Source organism: Chiloscyllium plagiosum, chromosome 30 (assembly GCF_004010195.1).
Source record: "Chiloscyllium plagiosum isolate BGI_BamShark_2017 chromosome 30, ASM401019v2, whole genome shotgun sequence".
Lineage (NCBI taxonomy): Eukaryota > Metazoa > Chordata > Chondrichthyes > Orectolobiformes > Hemiscylliidae > Chiloscyllium > Chiloscyllium plagiosum.
The window spans coordinates 38845986-38863749 of record NC_057739.1 but is presented as its reverse complement, the minus strand read 5'-3'; the positions used below and the strand labels follow the sequence as shown (position 1 = coordinate 38863749).

At 40.5% G+C, this 17764-nt stretch overlaps 1 protein-coding gene across 1 annotated transcript in view; it reads left to right on the top strand.

Moving 5' to 3' along the window:
• cfap157 (cilia and flagella associated protein 157) overlaps nt 1–17764 on the top strand; it is a 37896-nt gene that overhangs the window by 10554 nt on the left and 9578 nt on the right. Inside the window, exons 3-7 of the mRNA XM_043720435.1 lie at nt 3762–3915; nt 6496–6763; nt 7978–8108; nt 10756–10906; nt 16390–16604. Of these exons, the coding sequence (XP_043576370.1) occupies nt 3762–3915; nt 6496–6763; nt 7978–8108; nt 10756–10906; nt 16390–16604 (919 nt within the window). The remainder of the gene's footprint in view (nt 1–3761; nt 3916–6495; nt 6764–7977; nt 8109–10755; nt 10907–16389; nt 16605–17764) is intronic.

Sequence of the window (17764 nt, the reverse complement as noted above, 5' to 3'; positions counted from 1 at the left end):
ACCCTCACCTTAACCTCCTTCCACCTATCGCATTCCCAACCCCCCTCCCCCAAGTCCCTCCTCCCTACCTGCTTGGCACACCCTCCTCATTCCTGAAGAAGGGCTTATGCCCAAAACATCGATTCTCCTGCTCCTTGGATGCTGCCTGACCTGCTGTGCTTTTCCAGGAACACATTTTTCAGCTCTGATCTCCAGCATCTGCAGTCCTCACTTTCTCCTCAAAAAAAGTAATGTCTTTTATGTAATTTTTCAGACATAATTATAGTTGCAATTGCAACGTATTCCCAGAATCCTCTAATAGGACTGCTTTATTAAATCCATTCTTTCTGCCTGCTTCTGCCCTGACAACTGATTTCTTCTTGTCTCAGTTTTCCTTTTTCTCCCTTTGTCAGGTTTCTTCCTAGACCTGCACCTCATTCAACATGATCTACTATTTTTTAACAATGTTCTAGCCCTAATTGTCTTCGTCTTTGCATATACATAATTGTTGCAAAGCTTCATCTTCTATCTCTGCTGTTGCTTTGAGTACAACATCAACCAGTCTCGTCCACTGCCTTCTGTGCCTGGTTAAACTTGTTCTTATGATGGAAAGCTTTAAGCAATATTTTTTAAAAAGGTTTAAGACTTGAATGTCATTCCTTTGTTTATGAATCTATGAACTAAGAGCAGGAGTAGGCTACTTGAGCTTGCTCCATCATTTAACGATCTGATTATAGTCTCAGTTCCTCATTCTCCCTTCCCCTTCCCTAATAACCTTTCATTTTGTTGCTTATCAAGAATCTATCAGTCTCTGCCTTTGCAGAGAATGGTTTCCAACATATGAGTGTATATGACAATTTGGTGTAAATGAGGCATGTTATGAGTTTAACCGATTATCTTACACTGATTATTAGTGTAGCAATTAGCATACGTTGGATTGTTTGGAAAATGTTGCCCACTCACAGAATCACATTTAACAGTAGACATGCAAACTATGCTGATGCAGGAACCCTTATGGGTCCTAGCTATACCTATCATTTTGTTTGATAATTTGCGTGTTCTTTGTTCCAGTTTTAATCTGGTTCCCTCCTCAACACTTTGTCAGCTATTAAGGTGACAATATCAGTGTAATTTCTAACTCGTGTCCCAAGCTCGAAAATTTCAACAATTTTGCTTCCAGTTTCCACTTTTCCATCACTTTCGTATAATCCTCTTTGCCTCCTTCAACTATTCTATTTCTGTTTTTGGAACAAGACTTGACCAATAAATAATCCCTCTGCAGTGTCTATTACTGAAAGTGGACTGTATTCCATTCTCTCATTTTCTTCATCTCTTTTGCATTTATTCGGGCAATGTCACTTCCATATCAACATTTCCAGTACCTTTTCCTATTTCCTCATCCAAGGACACTCGCAAGTTCCCCAGGTTGACAAGACAAACACCATTGAGAATCTGTTTTCCTTAACCTGCTCTTATCCCTTCCCCTCTTTTCCCAGAACCATGAAAAAGTTTCCCTTTTCTTCAACTCCACGTAGTCCATCATTTCTGCTACCTTCAGTGCGACACCACCAAAAAGTACATTGTCTGCTCCCTTTCAGCATTCCAAATGACCTCCATAAACAATGACCTCATCACTCAACCTAGCAACCCCTCCCCTTCCCGACTCATCAGCTGGCCTTTCACCTCCTCCCTCATCTTTCTTCAAAGTCCAGGTATCCATTCACTCTTTCAATATGAAACAGCAATTTAATTGTACTTTACATAACATAAGCTGTACGAAAATCGGAGCTGGAGTAGGCTCTTCAGCCCCTCAAACCTGTTCTGCCATTCAATAAAGTAATGGTTGATCTCCTAATTCAACACCATTTTCCTGCTCAATCCTTTTTTTTTTAATATGCAGAAATCTGAGTCTTGGATATACTCAACAACTGAGCCTCCACAGCCTTGTGGGGCAGGCAATTCTAAAGAGTGACCAGCCTTTGAATGAAGAAATTTCTCTCAATCACAATCCTAAATGGCCTGCCCCTTATTCTGAGATTCAAATCCTCGGACTCTCCCAAGTCAGGGGAAAATATCCTCCTTGCATCTATCCTAACAAAGCTCCTTTAGAACGCTTATGTTTGAATAAGAACGCCTTTCATTTTTCTCAGCTCCAGAGGATATAGGCCTAGTTATTCCTTCATCTTAGAATGTAGTATCCACTGCTCATAATGTGATCTCTAGCCACTAGGAATCTAGTTACAAATTTGGTGATTGCTTTGTGAAGTATCTTCATTCAATCTGTACAGATAACCCTGAGCTTTGGTTGCTAATCACTTTCCACTCTAACATTTCAGTCTTCACTCTCCTGGGCTGTTCTAATAAAGCTTGACTAAAGCTCAAGGAACTGTATCTTATATTTAAATCATGAACTCTGAGTCCAGCAGTTTCCAATTATAACAACTGCTTCCATTTCTTTTTCAGCAGCAGCTGTTGGTTTAATGATTCTGTAATTACCAACTGCATCTCGTCGTTTATTACATTAGTTGCCTCGTTACCATCATCCTCTTTTGACTTACATCACCAACTCTTTACTTATTCAATGTCCCCTGCATTCTGACCTTTCTTTTCCTCCTTTGCACCCCAGTTCCCTTTTCCCTGTCTCTCTACATGCTTTAAACCTGTTACATCCTAACATTTTACACTACTGAAGAAATTATGTTGACCTGAGGCACTGGATGGAACCTTGCCACTTCTCCTGAGGCACCTTTGGTGCTGAGAGATATTAATCAAGTGGGTTGGAGACTCTACTGCCTTTCCACTTCCACCTCACTGTCAGTTGAGGCTGTTATGTAGACAACTAAAGTTCACTGAACAGCTTCATACTGCTGCTCACTATCATCAACCCAGTGACAGGCAGGGAACTTAGCATGTGAATGGCAGAGTGGTCTTGAAGGGCTGAATGGCCTATTCCTTCTGGTCCACATGTTACAATGTAAATAATTGTATTACAATGAAAATGCAAATATATTTTACAAGGAAATGCATTGGTAAGGCCACACCTGGAGTACTGTGTACAATTCTGGTTGTCCTGCGAGAGGAAGGATGTTATTAAACTGAAAGGTGCAAAAGAAATTTACAAGGATGTTGCCGAAACTGGAGGGTTTGAATTATAAGGAGAGGCTGGATAGGCTGGGACTTATTTCCCTGGAGTGTGGGAGGCTATGCGGTGACTTTATAGAGGTTTATAAAATCACAAGGGGCGTAGATAAGGTGAACAGCCAAGGTCTTTTCCCTATGGTAGGGGAGTCCAAAACTAGATGGCATAGGTTTAAGGTGAGAGGGGAAAGATTTAAAAGGGACCTGAGGGCAACATTTTCACACAGTGGGTGGTGTGTATTTAGGAGAAGCTGCCAGAGGAAGTTGTAGAAGTGAATACAATTAAAGCATTTAAAAGATATTTGGTCAGGAACATAGACTGGAAAAGTTTGGAGGGATAGGGGCAAGTACAGTTTAGGAAACCTGGTTGACATGGATGAGTTGGGCCAGAGGGTCCAGCCAGAGGAGAAGACTCCATTATATCCTGGTGTCGAAGAGCAAATAGGAGTGACCAGTGTTGTTACTTTTCTCCCTAAAAGGAAGTCTGGCAAGCCATGATGCTCAGCAAGAATACTGAAAGGGTAAACAATAACTAATTACGACAGGTTAATGTCCAAGTCTGCTAAGGCAAGACTTCACAATGCTGCTATCTGACCTTTGGGAATATCCTATACTGTACTGTCTTTTCCACTTCTGTTTTACAGCTGGGAAGCTGGATGCACTTGAAGAGTTTCGAGTTCACAAGGAGGAATTGATGGCAAAGTTTGCTTCACTTGAAGAACAGTTAAAGCATCAGGACGAAGAGCACAATGAGATTATTTACGACTTGGAACGGAAGGCAGTGGTAGATAAAGATAGGTAAGATTTTTTATTTTCTGACTTAAAGATGTTGAGATTTGTTAGGGGGCTGTTTGAAAGATATTAGCAGTCCTTAGCAGCCTACAAATTGTTTACTTTCATCATCACTTTACTTAACTTTCAGAATGGTTACAGTATACAGGGAGGCCATTTGACTTGTTGAATCGTGCAATAGCTAATTCGATCTATCTGGCCTTAAGATGTCTGGAATTAGATACAGTAGTTCAGTTGTAACTGAACCTGTAGTTTGTAATTTACTTGCTTTTGTACCTTACACCTCCATTTATTAAGTCCAGGACCTTGTATGCTGTTCAACAATTTTCTCAACCTGGCCTCCTACATTCAACAGTCTGTGCCCATGCCCCAAGATCTGTGTGTTCTTGAACCCCCTATAGAATTGTATTGCTTATCTTGTATTGCCTTCCCTCTTTCCATCTCAAAGTGTATCACTTCACAACTATGAGAACAGAGAGTCTGTGTTCACAAGTCACTTAACTGTGAGACTTGGAAATATATCACCATCATGCCTTCAACGTGGTTGGGTAAATCTCTGACTTCCCTCTCTAATGGCATTGTCCATCCAGCACATGGACTGCAGTGACTTAAGAAGGCAGTTCTTCACCACCTTCAAGAGCGACTAATGCCAGCGACACCCATGTCCCATAAGTGAATTCAAAAAAAAAATCCATCAGATTGTGTCTTCATCTGTTATGGAGTCATAGAGATGTACAGCACAGAAACAGACCCTCAGTCAACTCATCCATGCTGATCAGAGATCCTCAATTAATCTAGTCCCATTTGCCAGCACTTAGCCCATTTCCCTCTAAACCCTTCCTATTCATATTCCCATCCAGATGCATTTTAAATGTTAGAATTGTATCAGCCTCCACTACTTCCTCTGGCAGTTCATTCCACACACGTACCACCCTCTGCGTGAAAAGGTTGCCCCTTTGGTCTCTTGTAAACCTTTCCCCTCTCACCCTAAACCTATGCCCTCTAGTTCTGGACTCCACCATCCCAGGGAAAAGACCTTGTCTATTTACCCTGTCCGTGTCCCTCATGATTTTATGTACCTCTATAAGGTCACCCCTCAGCCTTTGCTCCAGGGAAAACAGCCTCAGCCTATTCAACCTCTCCCTATAGCTCAAACCCTCCAACCCTGGCAACATCTTTGTAAATCTTTTCTGAACCCTTTCAAGTTTCACAACATCCTTCCTATAGGATCAAGGCCAGAACTGCACACAATATTCTAAAAGTGGCCTAATGAATGTCCTATACAGTTGCAACATGACCTCCTAACTCCTTAAGTCAGTGCTCTGACAAATAAAAGAAAGCATACTAAATGCCTTCTTCATTATCCTATCTACCTGAGACTCCCACTTTCAGCGAACTATGAACCTGCACTCCAAGGTTCTTTGTTCAGCGACACTCCCCAGGACCTTAAGTCCTGACCTTAATTGCCTTTCCAAAATGCAGCACCTCACATTTAACTAAATTAAATTCCATCTGTCACTCCATGTACAGTGTGTTTAGGAATGAGAATCCAATACAATGTTTTTCATTGTCCCCAATCTCAGTGATGAACAGTCAATATACCACACTTACATCACTCATGAATTGACAGTAAATTACCAGTTGAGAAGATTGCAAAAATAGCTGGTGGGGTGACATATTGTATCTGAACAGAGACTGGCTGGTTTGAGCCAAATCTAAAATAAACTATTTATGCATTTCCAAGATTCTCCACTGCCTATAGGTGTCTTAAAATCGCTGTCATAAAAAGGTTGTTTTCAAAAGGAGTTGTGTTAAGCACACGACATAAAATGCAAAATTTTACTTAAAACAAAAAAACCCTGTGTATTGTGGAAATAGAGCAGGCCTACCAGCCTGTATGAAAAGATCAGATAGTTTGATCCCTTGCAGCACTGCACCCACCCTAGTCTCCAAGGAACACTGGTTGTTCTGTTATAACTTGAAAAAGAAATAATTGCCGCATGAGGCAGTGGTCAGTTGAGGTATAATTTGGAAAGGGTGCTTCAAAATTGTATCGAGCCCATGTAGGTGTATGAGAAGTGCCTGATGCTGGTTTTGGATGCACACCTTGGAGATAGTTTAATCAAAATGACAAATCACACATCTTAACAGAGATTGAACATGCATCTCCATCTGGCCCAATGTGTCTTTAGTTGGCTCATAACTGCATGTAAAACCAGTGCAGTACGATCCAAATTCTGGGCTCCTGACCCTCATTGAGGAACAGTTTGATTTAACACTATTTCTTGGCCATTTGTATTATGTGATCCTTGATGATAAGTCTCAAAATATGATTTGACAGTGGTAAGTGGGAAGAACAAAATGGCTAACGTTGTCCTCATCTAATATCCACATCTCTTTTGTAGCATGTGTCCTTGGACTGTGATCAGAAAGCGGAAAGCTTATTTGATTTTTTTTCTTTTCCCTAGCCCAGGACCCCTGATTCGACAAGAATTAATTAGGCCAACCAGTGAAAGGACAACAACTTTATCAGCAGCAAGTAAGGGCCAAACCTGTAACTATTAAACCATTACCTTATTCCTGTAGGTTAAAGAAGGAATTGGTTTCCCGAGTGAATGCTGTAGCTGCAGAGTTCCGCCGTATCTCAAAAAAACAGGTGGCAGAGACAACAAAAAGGGCAATCCGTGAGAATGCATCCATCACCAACAAGCTGGGAAAGATATCGGACAAAAGCATAAAAATAATCAAAGAGAATGACGATTTGAAATCAGAAGCAAAGAAGCAGTGGCGGACCATTCACATCTTGGAGGAGAGTCAGAAAGAACTGGCCAGAAAAAATCTCAGCAACCTTAAGGTTTGATATATCTCCTAGTTCACATTGACAATATCATGCATTCGTGCAGCTCCTTCAACACAGTGAAAGATGGTTTGACCCCGAAGTTTGGTCAAAGGGATGGAGTTCTTAAAGAAGTGTAGTGAAAAGGCCATTTTTGAAAGAGCTGGTCCCAGATCCCAGCATGTCTTTCTGCCTTCTATTTGCCTCATTCCCTTTTGAAAAATCATTCTCCACTTCCCACTCTTTCAGGTGGTACATTCCAGATTATAATATTTCATAATCTAAAACAAAATTCTCCTCTCAGCTCTGGTTCTTTTGCACATTATTTTAAATGTGCCCTGTCATTACTGCAAACATGATCATGGTGCAGGCCATTTAGCTCCTTGAACCTAGTCTGTCATTCAATAAGGTCATGGCTGATTTGATTGTAATCTGAACCGCATTCCCACCCACCATGATGTGCTTTCATCTAACATTTTCCCTAGGACGGATGTTAAGCTAACTAGCCTATAGTTTCCTGCTTTCTGACTCCCTTTTTGAATAAAGGAGTTACACTTGTTACCTTCCAATCTATTAGGACTGTCCCTGAATCAAGGGTATTTTAGAAAATCAAACCAGTGCAGCAACTACCTCATTTGCCATATCCTTTAAGAATTAGTTTGAAGCCCATCAGTCCATTTAGGCTACTTTTACTGATTTCTAGTCACTATGTGGATAAATCTCCTGTGATTATCGTGTTGCATCTTGACAAGCTCTCATTATGTTAATCTTTATGCTCCACTCCACTGCTTGGTTACTGTTAGAGGCCTGTACACAACTTCCATAAATGGCTCCTTGCTTTTTATCATTAACCCTTCAGGATACAGTTTCTACTTATTTACGTATCAAAACCTGTCATGATTTTGAACACATGTAACTCCTCTTAGCTTTATTTAGTCTAAAGACAGCAGTTGCAATCTTTGAGCTAAATTTAATCTTCCATTTCAATAATCCAATCACATCTTTCAGGTATCTACAACTGTTCATATATCTGTTTACTACTATTTCAAGTTTTGTGTCAAATGCAGACTTTGAAATTTTACCCATGTACAAATTTGGTTGAATACAGCACTATGGAATGAATGTAACCAGGATCTTTTGAGGAAGATCTGTTTCTCAATTTTAATGGTCTGACCATTAAAATAAGTTCTCTTCCTCCAAACAGTTAGGGTAACTTGCTGCTTAAATTTCAGGTTATCCAAATGCTGACTGAGAAATGCAAACAGCAGCAGGACTTATTAGAAAATTGTATGCAGAGAGAGAAGGTGATCCTGAAACTTGAGATGTCCATCAAAAAACTAGAGGAACAAAATGAATCTTTAAGGTATGTCCAGTGCAATATTGTGTTTACATGGGTCCTGCTGACTGAGCATCAAAACATTTTACTTTTTGACACGAGGAGTGTCCCCCTAGGAACACCTTGGTGCAATTTTAACCTCTTTCTTTACATGTCTTATTTGTGTTTAATCCCAATAGGTTATTGCATAAGATATGTTCCCACAGACATAGTGTGTAAAGTAGAAAGATAAGACAGATGAATACATGGGTGAGGGAACATTGCAGTGCCAAGGAAAGATAATATTTCAGAGGGTTCAGGGAGCTAAGGATTAAGAAGAGTGCAGATACATGTTTTGGTGTAGTCTATGGACTACAAGCTAATGGGAAGGATTTAGAGAAACAAGTCTAGAAAGAAATTGCAGAGAGATGTAAACATCATAGAGTAGTTATATTGTTATCATTAATCAGTATGGTTGTCCACCTAGGAAATTGTGTGGTTGTTGAGCCCGATCCTAGAGCCCCATTTCCAACCACATGTTTGGTGGTGTTTCCAGGAGGTGGAATTGGTAACTAGCTTGAAATTGATGACGTTCCATTCTCCTCTTCCTTTTATGTGCACCCTCTTGCTGACGGGTGTTTTCAAACAATTGTGTCCCTTCATCCAGGATGTTCTTCCAAACTGGTTTCTTATGAACAAGGCTCTCCCATATGTTGACGTCTATGTTGCATTTCTTGAGGAAATCCTTCAGAGAGTCTTTGAAATTCTACCTTTGTCTTCCTCACATTCAAGTGCCTTCCTCGGGCTGGGTGAAGGTTTGCTTTGGTAGGTAGAACTCAGTCACCTTAACCATGTGGCCAGCTCAGTGGAGTGACTGAGTTCTCAGGCAACATGAACAGTTCTTCATTCTGAACATTCTTACCCCTAAGGGTTTGTACACTCTAGGTTCTGAGATTGAGTTTGACTTTGGTTTTCAGGCTGCAGGTAAATGAACCTGCTGGATGTAGTTTTCCTGCTAGTTTGGTGACAGAACCTTTTCTAGCCCCCTTCCCTATGCAAAGTCAGCAGAGTGGATCCTGAAGAAAACTGCTCCGCCATGAAGAAAGCTGTCAAGATACTCTGCTGATCCTATTCCAAGAATGATTGAGTCAAATTCCACCGCCTACATGCTGGTCTGAAGCCAGGGACTTCCAGATCTCTCAATGCTGTCCCTGTCACCTCTTGCCAGTAGCTGCAGTCCTTGTTTTGTGTGTGTGTGTGGAGTTGGAGGGGGGGGAGGGGGGCAAGTTGAATTTCTCTAGATAGATGCCTTGCGCTGCTATTAAATCTTTTAACGTGGGAATGCTGTTGTGCCTCCGACACACATTTCTTGAGCGAAGGTAGATTGAGTTCCAGTGGCCAAGAAACTTTGACGACTGGGGATCTCCCTACCTCGGCAGCCTTCATCTGCCATTACAGCCATGATGTCAAATAATTATCTTCCACTTGATTTACCACGGAGGACTTGTTTTAATTTGCACTTTCTGGTTCTTCCCCTCTGATGTTACCATTCATGGATAGCCCTGCCAAGATTTGAGAACTCCTGATGGCATTGCTCTTGGCATCAACAGAACATTCAGGCCTCCCCCCTGCAGCAAGCTAGGAATCCACAATGTGTAATAGTAATGGGGTATTTTAATTACCTGTACATCAACTGAAATACTACTAATGTAAGGGCCAGTGCTCTTAGATTGTATTCAGGAGAATTTCCCACATCAGTACATGTGCACAAAGAACAGACTGGTAGACCAAAGTGTGTGGGATTGAGATGGTCCAAATAGATCAAGTAACAATGGGGAATATTTAGGGGAGTGATGATTGTGTCATACGGTTTAGCTTTACAGTAGAAACTAACATTATCAACACATCGTCACAATAATCAACTGGCAGAGAGCAGACTTCAATGGGGCAAGAACAGAGCTTGGCTGAATAGATTGGAAACAAAGGTAGGCAAGAAAAGCATTGGGCTACAAAGGTGGTTTGGTCTCAAGTTGAGTTACATTCCCTCAAAAGGGAAAGACAGGACAAACAAATCCTGAGATCCCTGGATGGCAAAGGAGATTAATTCAGGGGAAGACCAGGCACAGGCTAGTTAATCCATTTAAGAACCAAGCTGAATGTGGAAGGTTCAGAAGGAAGGTAATAAAGTAAATACAAGAAGCAAAGAGGGATTATGAGAAAAGACAGGCAACTAACAGAAAAGGAAATCCCAAAATCCTTTATAAGCACACCTATAGTAAAAGGAGGATTAGGGGTGATTAGGGACCAAAAGAGAATTTACACTTAGTCATAGGAGGCATAGCTGAGATGTTAAATGAAAAAGTTACATCTGTATTTATTTATGAGGTAGATGCTGCCCAGGCCACAGTGACAGAGGAGGAAACACAATTATTTGAAGGGTTTAAAATGAAGGTAAAGTTATTGGATAAACTGCCTGTATTTAAAGTTGATATGGCACTGGAACTGAATGAGATGCAACAGGATATTGAAAGAAGTGAGGGTGGAAATTGCCGAGGCACTGGCCATAATCTTTCAATCTTCCTCAGATTTTGGAATGTTGCAAGAGAATTCCAAACATTAAGCCCTTGTTCATTGAAATCTATTCTTTTAAAGTTTCAGTGTTACTTGTTCTAAATCCCTCTCATGTAATTTTCAGGAAAGAAGTAATCTCCGTTCAGAATCAACTGGAGACAAAGCAATCTCAATTGGACAATCAGAGAAGCCTCATGGAACAACAGGAAAAACATAGGAAACAGGTGGAAAAAGTTCTGTCTGAAGCTGCCTATGCTCTGAAAGAGACTCTGCAGGTAAGATAGCCACTTCTATTTACAGAACAGATTCATTATTGTGGTCCACTTTGAAGCCGGGAATGTGACAGGTATTATGTGCTACTGTGAGATTCCTGATATCCTTTGAAATGTTCTATTACTTATCCAGTGGCATGAATCAATCCAACACTAACAAGCTGCACCATGAATTGCTACTACTGTTTATGTATCTATGATCTGTTTTGTTCGTGTTACAGCCTTCTGATCTTGGCGGCCTCAGAGAGTCAAGGTTAAAGTAGAAACCATTTAATCAAACAGGAAAGTGTTGCATTTGATTGGTATTCTGAGTGAAGTTCTACTAGTTGGCCTCAGTCATGATGCATCAAGTGGCCTCTGCTTCCCTAACTTTGGAAAGGTTCCTGCTCCTGGGTGCTATCCAGCAATCCCTGCTGAAATATTTGCATGGCTCCTGGAGGAGAAAGTGGTTGCATTTAACATGAAGGAATAGACTTCCAATGCTCACTGTTCTCACTCACAACTTGGACTCAGTACCAAACAGCTGCCAGGGTTCAAGGAACCATATGGTTGCATGACACATGTGACTGCAGAAATAAAAGGAAAGATTAATTACAGTTTTCTTCCTGTTGGATTTAGAACTTGAATTCTTCAACTCAAAATCTTTCTCAAATTAACTTAACAATTCACAGATGGGTGCCATTATAACTGTGAAAGGCCTTTACAAGGTTAAAGACTAGCACATCTGCAGCATGATGCTTGTACTCCCAAGACTGCATCAACCCACAATGCAATTTACATTAATATGTGTAAAATACTTTTCAACATGCACTACTTACTCACCCGAACTTCATCACTTCAAGCTCATTTTCCTTTGTGTCCCCACCCTGAGGTCAGTTTCTGCTTGCTGAGACTGACCAAGTTTATATCTTTCACAAGAATGCAGCTAATAGCAGGTTTCAGCTGTTATTTTGCACAACTGGAATCCAGCCCTATGCTTCGTATTTGACTGAAATGGTTTGCAGCTGTTTGGAAGGTCCCATTGGAGCCCTCAATAAATAAATATTTGGGAGATAGATGAAGAGATGTCAATGTTTAGTTTGTTCCTGTCTTCCTGCATGCTATATCCATCCAAGTTAACAGGATTTTCATTCATTAACCCTTAAGAGGTGTTGGTAATGTGATGGTTGTGTCACTAGACTAATGACCCAGCAGTTTGAGTTGATGGTCTAGAGATGCAAGTTTAAATCCAAGCATGACAACTCAAGAATTCAGAAACCAAGGAATACTTTCAGTGTATCTTGTCTTTCTCAACCAGAGCACTTTATAGGCAACAAAGAAGTTTTGAACTCCAGCATTTTACGGTTGTTATTATAGCAAATGTGGCAGCTACTTTGAGCGCACCAAGCTCGAACATGCACAAGTGTGTTGATTGAGGGATAAATATTTGCCATGGAATTGTGGGTAACTTCCCTGCTCTTAATCAGAGTAGTGTTTTGAAATCATCTTCAGTTACCTCTCAGGGCAGGTAGGGCCTCAGTTTGAACATCTCACCTGAAAGACAGCATTCCCTCAGTACTACACTGGCATTGCCAGCCTTGCTCAAGTCATGGAGTGAAATTTGGACCCAGAGTCTGATAACTTGGAGCCAGGAATGTGATTAACTAAGCCACAGTGAACAGAAGTTAGATACAATTAAACATATCTGGAATAAAAAGCTATGTTATTGCGCACAATATTACCAAAGAGCTGCAGTATAGAAAAGGACTATTTGGCCCATTGTGTCTGTTTTGACCCTCTGAAGGAGCCGTTTCTCTTGCACTATCCCCTGCTTTCTTCTTGCCAGTCTGCACTTTCTTCCTTTAACAGATAATAATCCAATTCCCCTTTGAATGCATTAATTGCGCCTATCTCCATCTGTAATTATTGGAACCAAGGCCAGGTGGATCTCATTGACAATGAGATTCTTGATTGTGGTCATTAACCTGGGTCAATCAGGGAACCCTGGCCGACACATAAAAAGGACATTCAGACAGTTTGCTCAGTCTAGGGACTAACTTTGAGCAGGCTGGTTACAGCCCATGTAGAGTGCAAAGATAAATAAAGAGTGACTTGGTGATGGGATACCAGCCTCTTTGCAATAATTTCGGCATCACAAAGCAAGACAGTGCATTCTAGATCCTAACCACTTCCCACACAAAAAGATTTTCCTCAAGTTGCCATTGCTACCTTTGTCATTCACCTTCAAGGCTCCTGGCTCTTCTCCCAATGAGATGTTTCTGCCTATCTATACTGTCTAGACCTCTCAATTTTACACACATCTCCTCTCAACCTCACCTTGTCCAAGGAGAACAGCCACAACTGCTCCGTTCTCTGTAACTGAAGTTCTTCATCCTGGAACCATTCCCAATAATAATTATCTAAAATTCTGTAATGCTTTCACATTCTTCCTTATTATATGGTGCCTGGAACTGGATGGAGTCATCTAATTGAGGCTGAAGCAACATTTTATATGTGTTTAGTATAATTTGTACTCTCTGCTACTATTCATAAAACCCTGGATGCTGTACCCAGAATTTCTTATTGACAAAGAATAAACTTTCTCTCATTATTCTTACTGTTTTAGACAGAACTTAAAAGAAGCTCATGCTTTGAGGGTGAAAACGTTTTTCATGTCCATAGACAATGAGACCCTAGTAGTTGTAGATATCGTGTTTCAGTTGTGTTTTGACAAACCACTGTAGCAAATGGGATCTGAACCTACTGGCCCAGAGGTAGGGTCATTGCCGTTGAGTTACAAAGCTTGATACCTAATAGGTGTATTCAGTGATAAATTTAGTGAAATGAGCTTTCTCTGCTATTTCATATCACTGTATGCAGAATCCAGTTTGTTGTCTTCCCACTGGTGTTGCAGTTCTCTATTGAGTTCCATTTCGTGCTAGCTGTCTTCCTTATTGAGTGGCAAGGAACCATTACTGGGCAGGTAAACACTAACAGACAGATGCCTTTGTTTTCTGAGCTAGTAGCAGATATGTCATGAGGTGTGTTTGTTGAGGACCTTCTTCAAACAATTTTTTTGATATATTGTTTTAGCCCAAACAATCCTGACTGGTTTTCAGTTCTTTGCTTCACTCTGACTGTTTATGTGAAGAGTTATAAGGGGTTTTCTGAGAGTATTCTCTCTGATAAGCTTCATCTGCAGTTTATAAAAAAAGTACTATACCAGTTTTATGTTTGCTTTTTCATTTTTAAAACAGTATGTGTAAGCTTAGCTATTTCACATTTTCCCTGTTTTCTTGACAGTGATCGTTCAGTCAGAAATAATGTTAACTGTAAACTTTTAAGATTAAGCTCTCTGGTTCTGGGTTCTCCTATAATATGAACACCTTCTCTGGATCTACTCTTTCAAATCCAGAATTTAATTGAATGTTTTTTTATTCCCCCCGCCCGCCGCCTTCTGTAGCCAAGAAGCATTCTTCTTGCATCTTGCCCTTATCATTTAATCCTTTACACCCTGGTGAAATTGTTCTCTACTCCTCTTTGAAAAATATACAGCACGGAACAGATCCTTCGGTCCAACTGGTCCATGCCAGTCAGATTCTCCAAGCTCAACTAGTCCCACCTGCCATTGCTTGGCCTATATCCCTCTAAACCGTTTCTATTCATGTACCTGTCCAAATGTGTTTTCATTCCACCAATGAGGCACCCTCTCTTGAAATGTTGATCCTTAGGTCCTTTTCAAATCTTTCTCCTCTCACCTTAAAAATATGCCCCCTAGTTTTGAAATCCCTCACCTTAGGGGAAAAAAAACTTTTGCTATTCACCTTGTCTGTGACCTTCATGATATTATGAATCTCTATAAGGTCACCCCTCAGCCTCCTACACTCCAGTGAAAAAGGTAACAGCCTATCCAGCCTCTCCTCAGAACTCAAACGCTCCAATCCCAGCAACATTCTTGTAAATGCTTTTGAACCCTCTCCAATTTAATAATATCCTTCCTGTAGAAGGGCATCCAGAACTGTGCATAGGACTATAAAAGTGGTCTCACCAACATCCAGTACAACCTCAACATGACGTCCTAACTCCTATACTCATGGTCTGAGCAATGAAGGCAAGTGTGCTAAACACCTCTTAACCACGCTGTCTATTTGTGAAGCAACTTCCAAAACATTATGTACCTGAACCCCTAGGACTCTCTCTTCTACAACACTACCCAGGGCCCTATTACTAACTATAAGTCCTGCCCTTGTTCATTTTACCAAAATGCAATACCTTGCATTTATCCAAGTTAAACTCCATCTGCCAATGATCAAGGTTCCTTTGTAATCTTAGATTACCTTCTTCACTGTCCCAGGTGAAATCCCCAATCTTACTAACCGTGCCTCCTAAATTCTCATCCAAATTGATAAATCGATTGTATAATTGACAAACAACAGTTGACCCAGCACCAATCCCTGTGGGCCACCACTGGTCACAGGCCTCAGTCCAAAAAACAGCCCTCCACTCTCTGTATACTACCGTCAAGCCAAATGTTTCTTATCTAATTGGCAAGCTCTCCCTGAATCCCATGTGATCTAACTTTATTAATTAGTCTACAATGCAGAACCTTGTCAAAGGCTTTCCTAAAGAAATGTTTAAGATTTTTCTTCTTTCACTCTAATCTCTAATATGCCTTTATCTTGGTTTAGTGATTGAACCTGCTCCAAGTCGCTGAGAGGCTCATTGTTGCAACTGATCGGGGCATAAGAGTGGTTCATAATTATTTTCCAAATCTGGTTTGTTCCACTGCTTATCCTGCTTGTTGATAACTGTGGGCACAAAGCCAAGTTCTTGCACATTCAGGTGCAATTAGGTGAGCTACAACTTGCTATATCATTTTACACATAGGATTTCCTGTTCTAAACCTAGTGATCTGGCACCTCGCCCTTCTTCCCTGGTTTCTATTCCTGTCACAATCATTCTGATAACTCATAAGGTTAATCCCATCCCTCCAGAGAATGGTGATACAACTGGTTCATTCACACTAGATTAGAAGAAGCAATTTGTGTGCATTCTGAAAACACTGCTAATTACAAATATGTAATGCTTTAATTTCTTCAGTAGACCGCTGACATAATTACGTTAACTTGAAAACTGTCTAAAATTCTAAATTAATTTCATCAAATTTCTATCATGTGACACTTATCTCCAGGGAATACACATTCAAAAAGAGGTTAACCCTGAATTACTGTATTTTAATGACGAATTTTTGTTATATATTTTGTCAATTAATCTTACTTGCAATCTCAATGTTTTAAATAATTTAAAGGTCCATAGATAGCTGTTGTCTGATGTCTTTGTTACTCGGCGAAAGATTTACTTGGTACTTCTGGTGAATATTCTAGTCAGGGCATTTATCCTGCTTTTCTGACTTTGAAACCACAGATGTTCTCATAAGAACATTTCTAGCATTGGGAATTGCTTTATTCTTTAGCATTTTCTGACCCTTTAATATTGTTTCTCTGCAGGACAAAACAGAATGTGCGGAAGAATCCTTCTCCATGACCAATCAAGAGAAGACAGATTCTGAGGTGCTGCTATATGCTCAGCGGAGTCAAATGATGCAGAAATTGCTGCTTTTACTAAACAGTGCAGCCATACTTGGACTTGGGCCTTCACTGGGGGAGTTCATTAAAAACAAGCTACCTCCCCTGAAAGAGAAACCTCCAAGTCTTCAAGTGAGGTATGTCAAATGACGAGTAAATGAGTGATAGCATTTACTCGCTAGAATTTGCTGCCCACATTTTTGTTCTTTGAAAATCTTATTAACAAATTTAATTTCCAAGTTGAATTATCATTTTAAAAATGTTAACCAAAAGAACTGCGGATGCTGTAAAAATAGCTAGAAAAGCTGAGCAGGTCTGGCAGCACCTGTGGAGAGAAATCAGAGTTAACGTTTCGGGTTGAGTGACTCTTCCTCAGAACTTTTTAAGCAATTTCTGTTTTTGATTTTTAAATTGTGGTTCCTTCTCATTTTCCTTCTTGCCCTGAATCTCCCAGATCATGCTGGGTTTGACCAGGATACACACTGAGTATCAGCAGTCTTACCTTGATCTGGAAAAGTAAACTGGCCTCACTTGCCTTTTCACATAGTTTTTAGCAAGAATTATCAGTTTGTTATGAACTGAAACTTTGGATGATGTTACAGTATTTGAAAGCTTCTGAACTCAGAGTTACTGAGAGTAGTTGTAGCAGTCTAGCCCTACTTCAGCTATAATCGGCTGGTTTAACACAGGAATTAAGACATTTGATTTCACTTTGGGTACTAACAATGCCAAACGAGATATTAGAGAATACACAAGTGCAATCATTTAAAAACAAAATCAACTTTGTATATTTTAATTGCTGATTGTAAGTGAATTTAAGGAACAAGTACAGTCTTCCAGTTTACAATGAGATTTTATTATTCAAAGTTTGTGCGAAGATTTGTAGCTTGGGTGCTCATTGTTGTGGTTCTGTTCGCCGAGCTGGAAGTTTTTGTTGCAAATGTTTCGTCCCCTGGCTAGGCGACATCATCAGTGCTTGGGAGCCTCCTGCGAAGCGCTTCTTTGATGTTTCCTCCGGTGTTTATAGTGGTCTGTCCCTGCCGCTTCCGGTTGTCAGTTTCAGCTGTCCGCTGTAGTGGTTGGTATATTGGGTCCAGGTCGATGTGTTTGTTGATGGAGTTTGTGGATGAATGCCATGCCTCTAGGAATTCCCTGGCTGTTCTCTGTCTGACTTGCACTATGATAGTAGTGTTGTCCCAGTCAAATTCATGTTGCTTGTTGTCTGCGTGTGTGGCTACTAAGGATAGCTGGTCATGCTAAATTACCCATAGTGCCCAGGGATGTGCAGGTTAGGGTG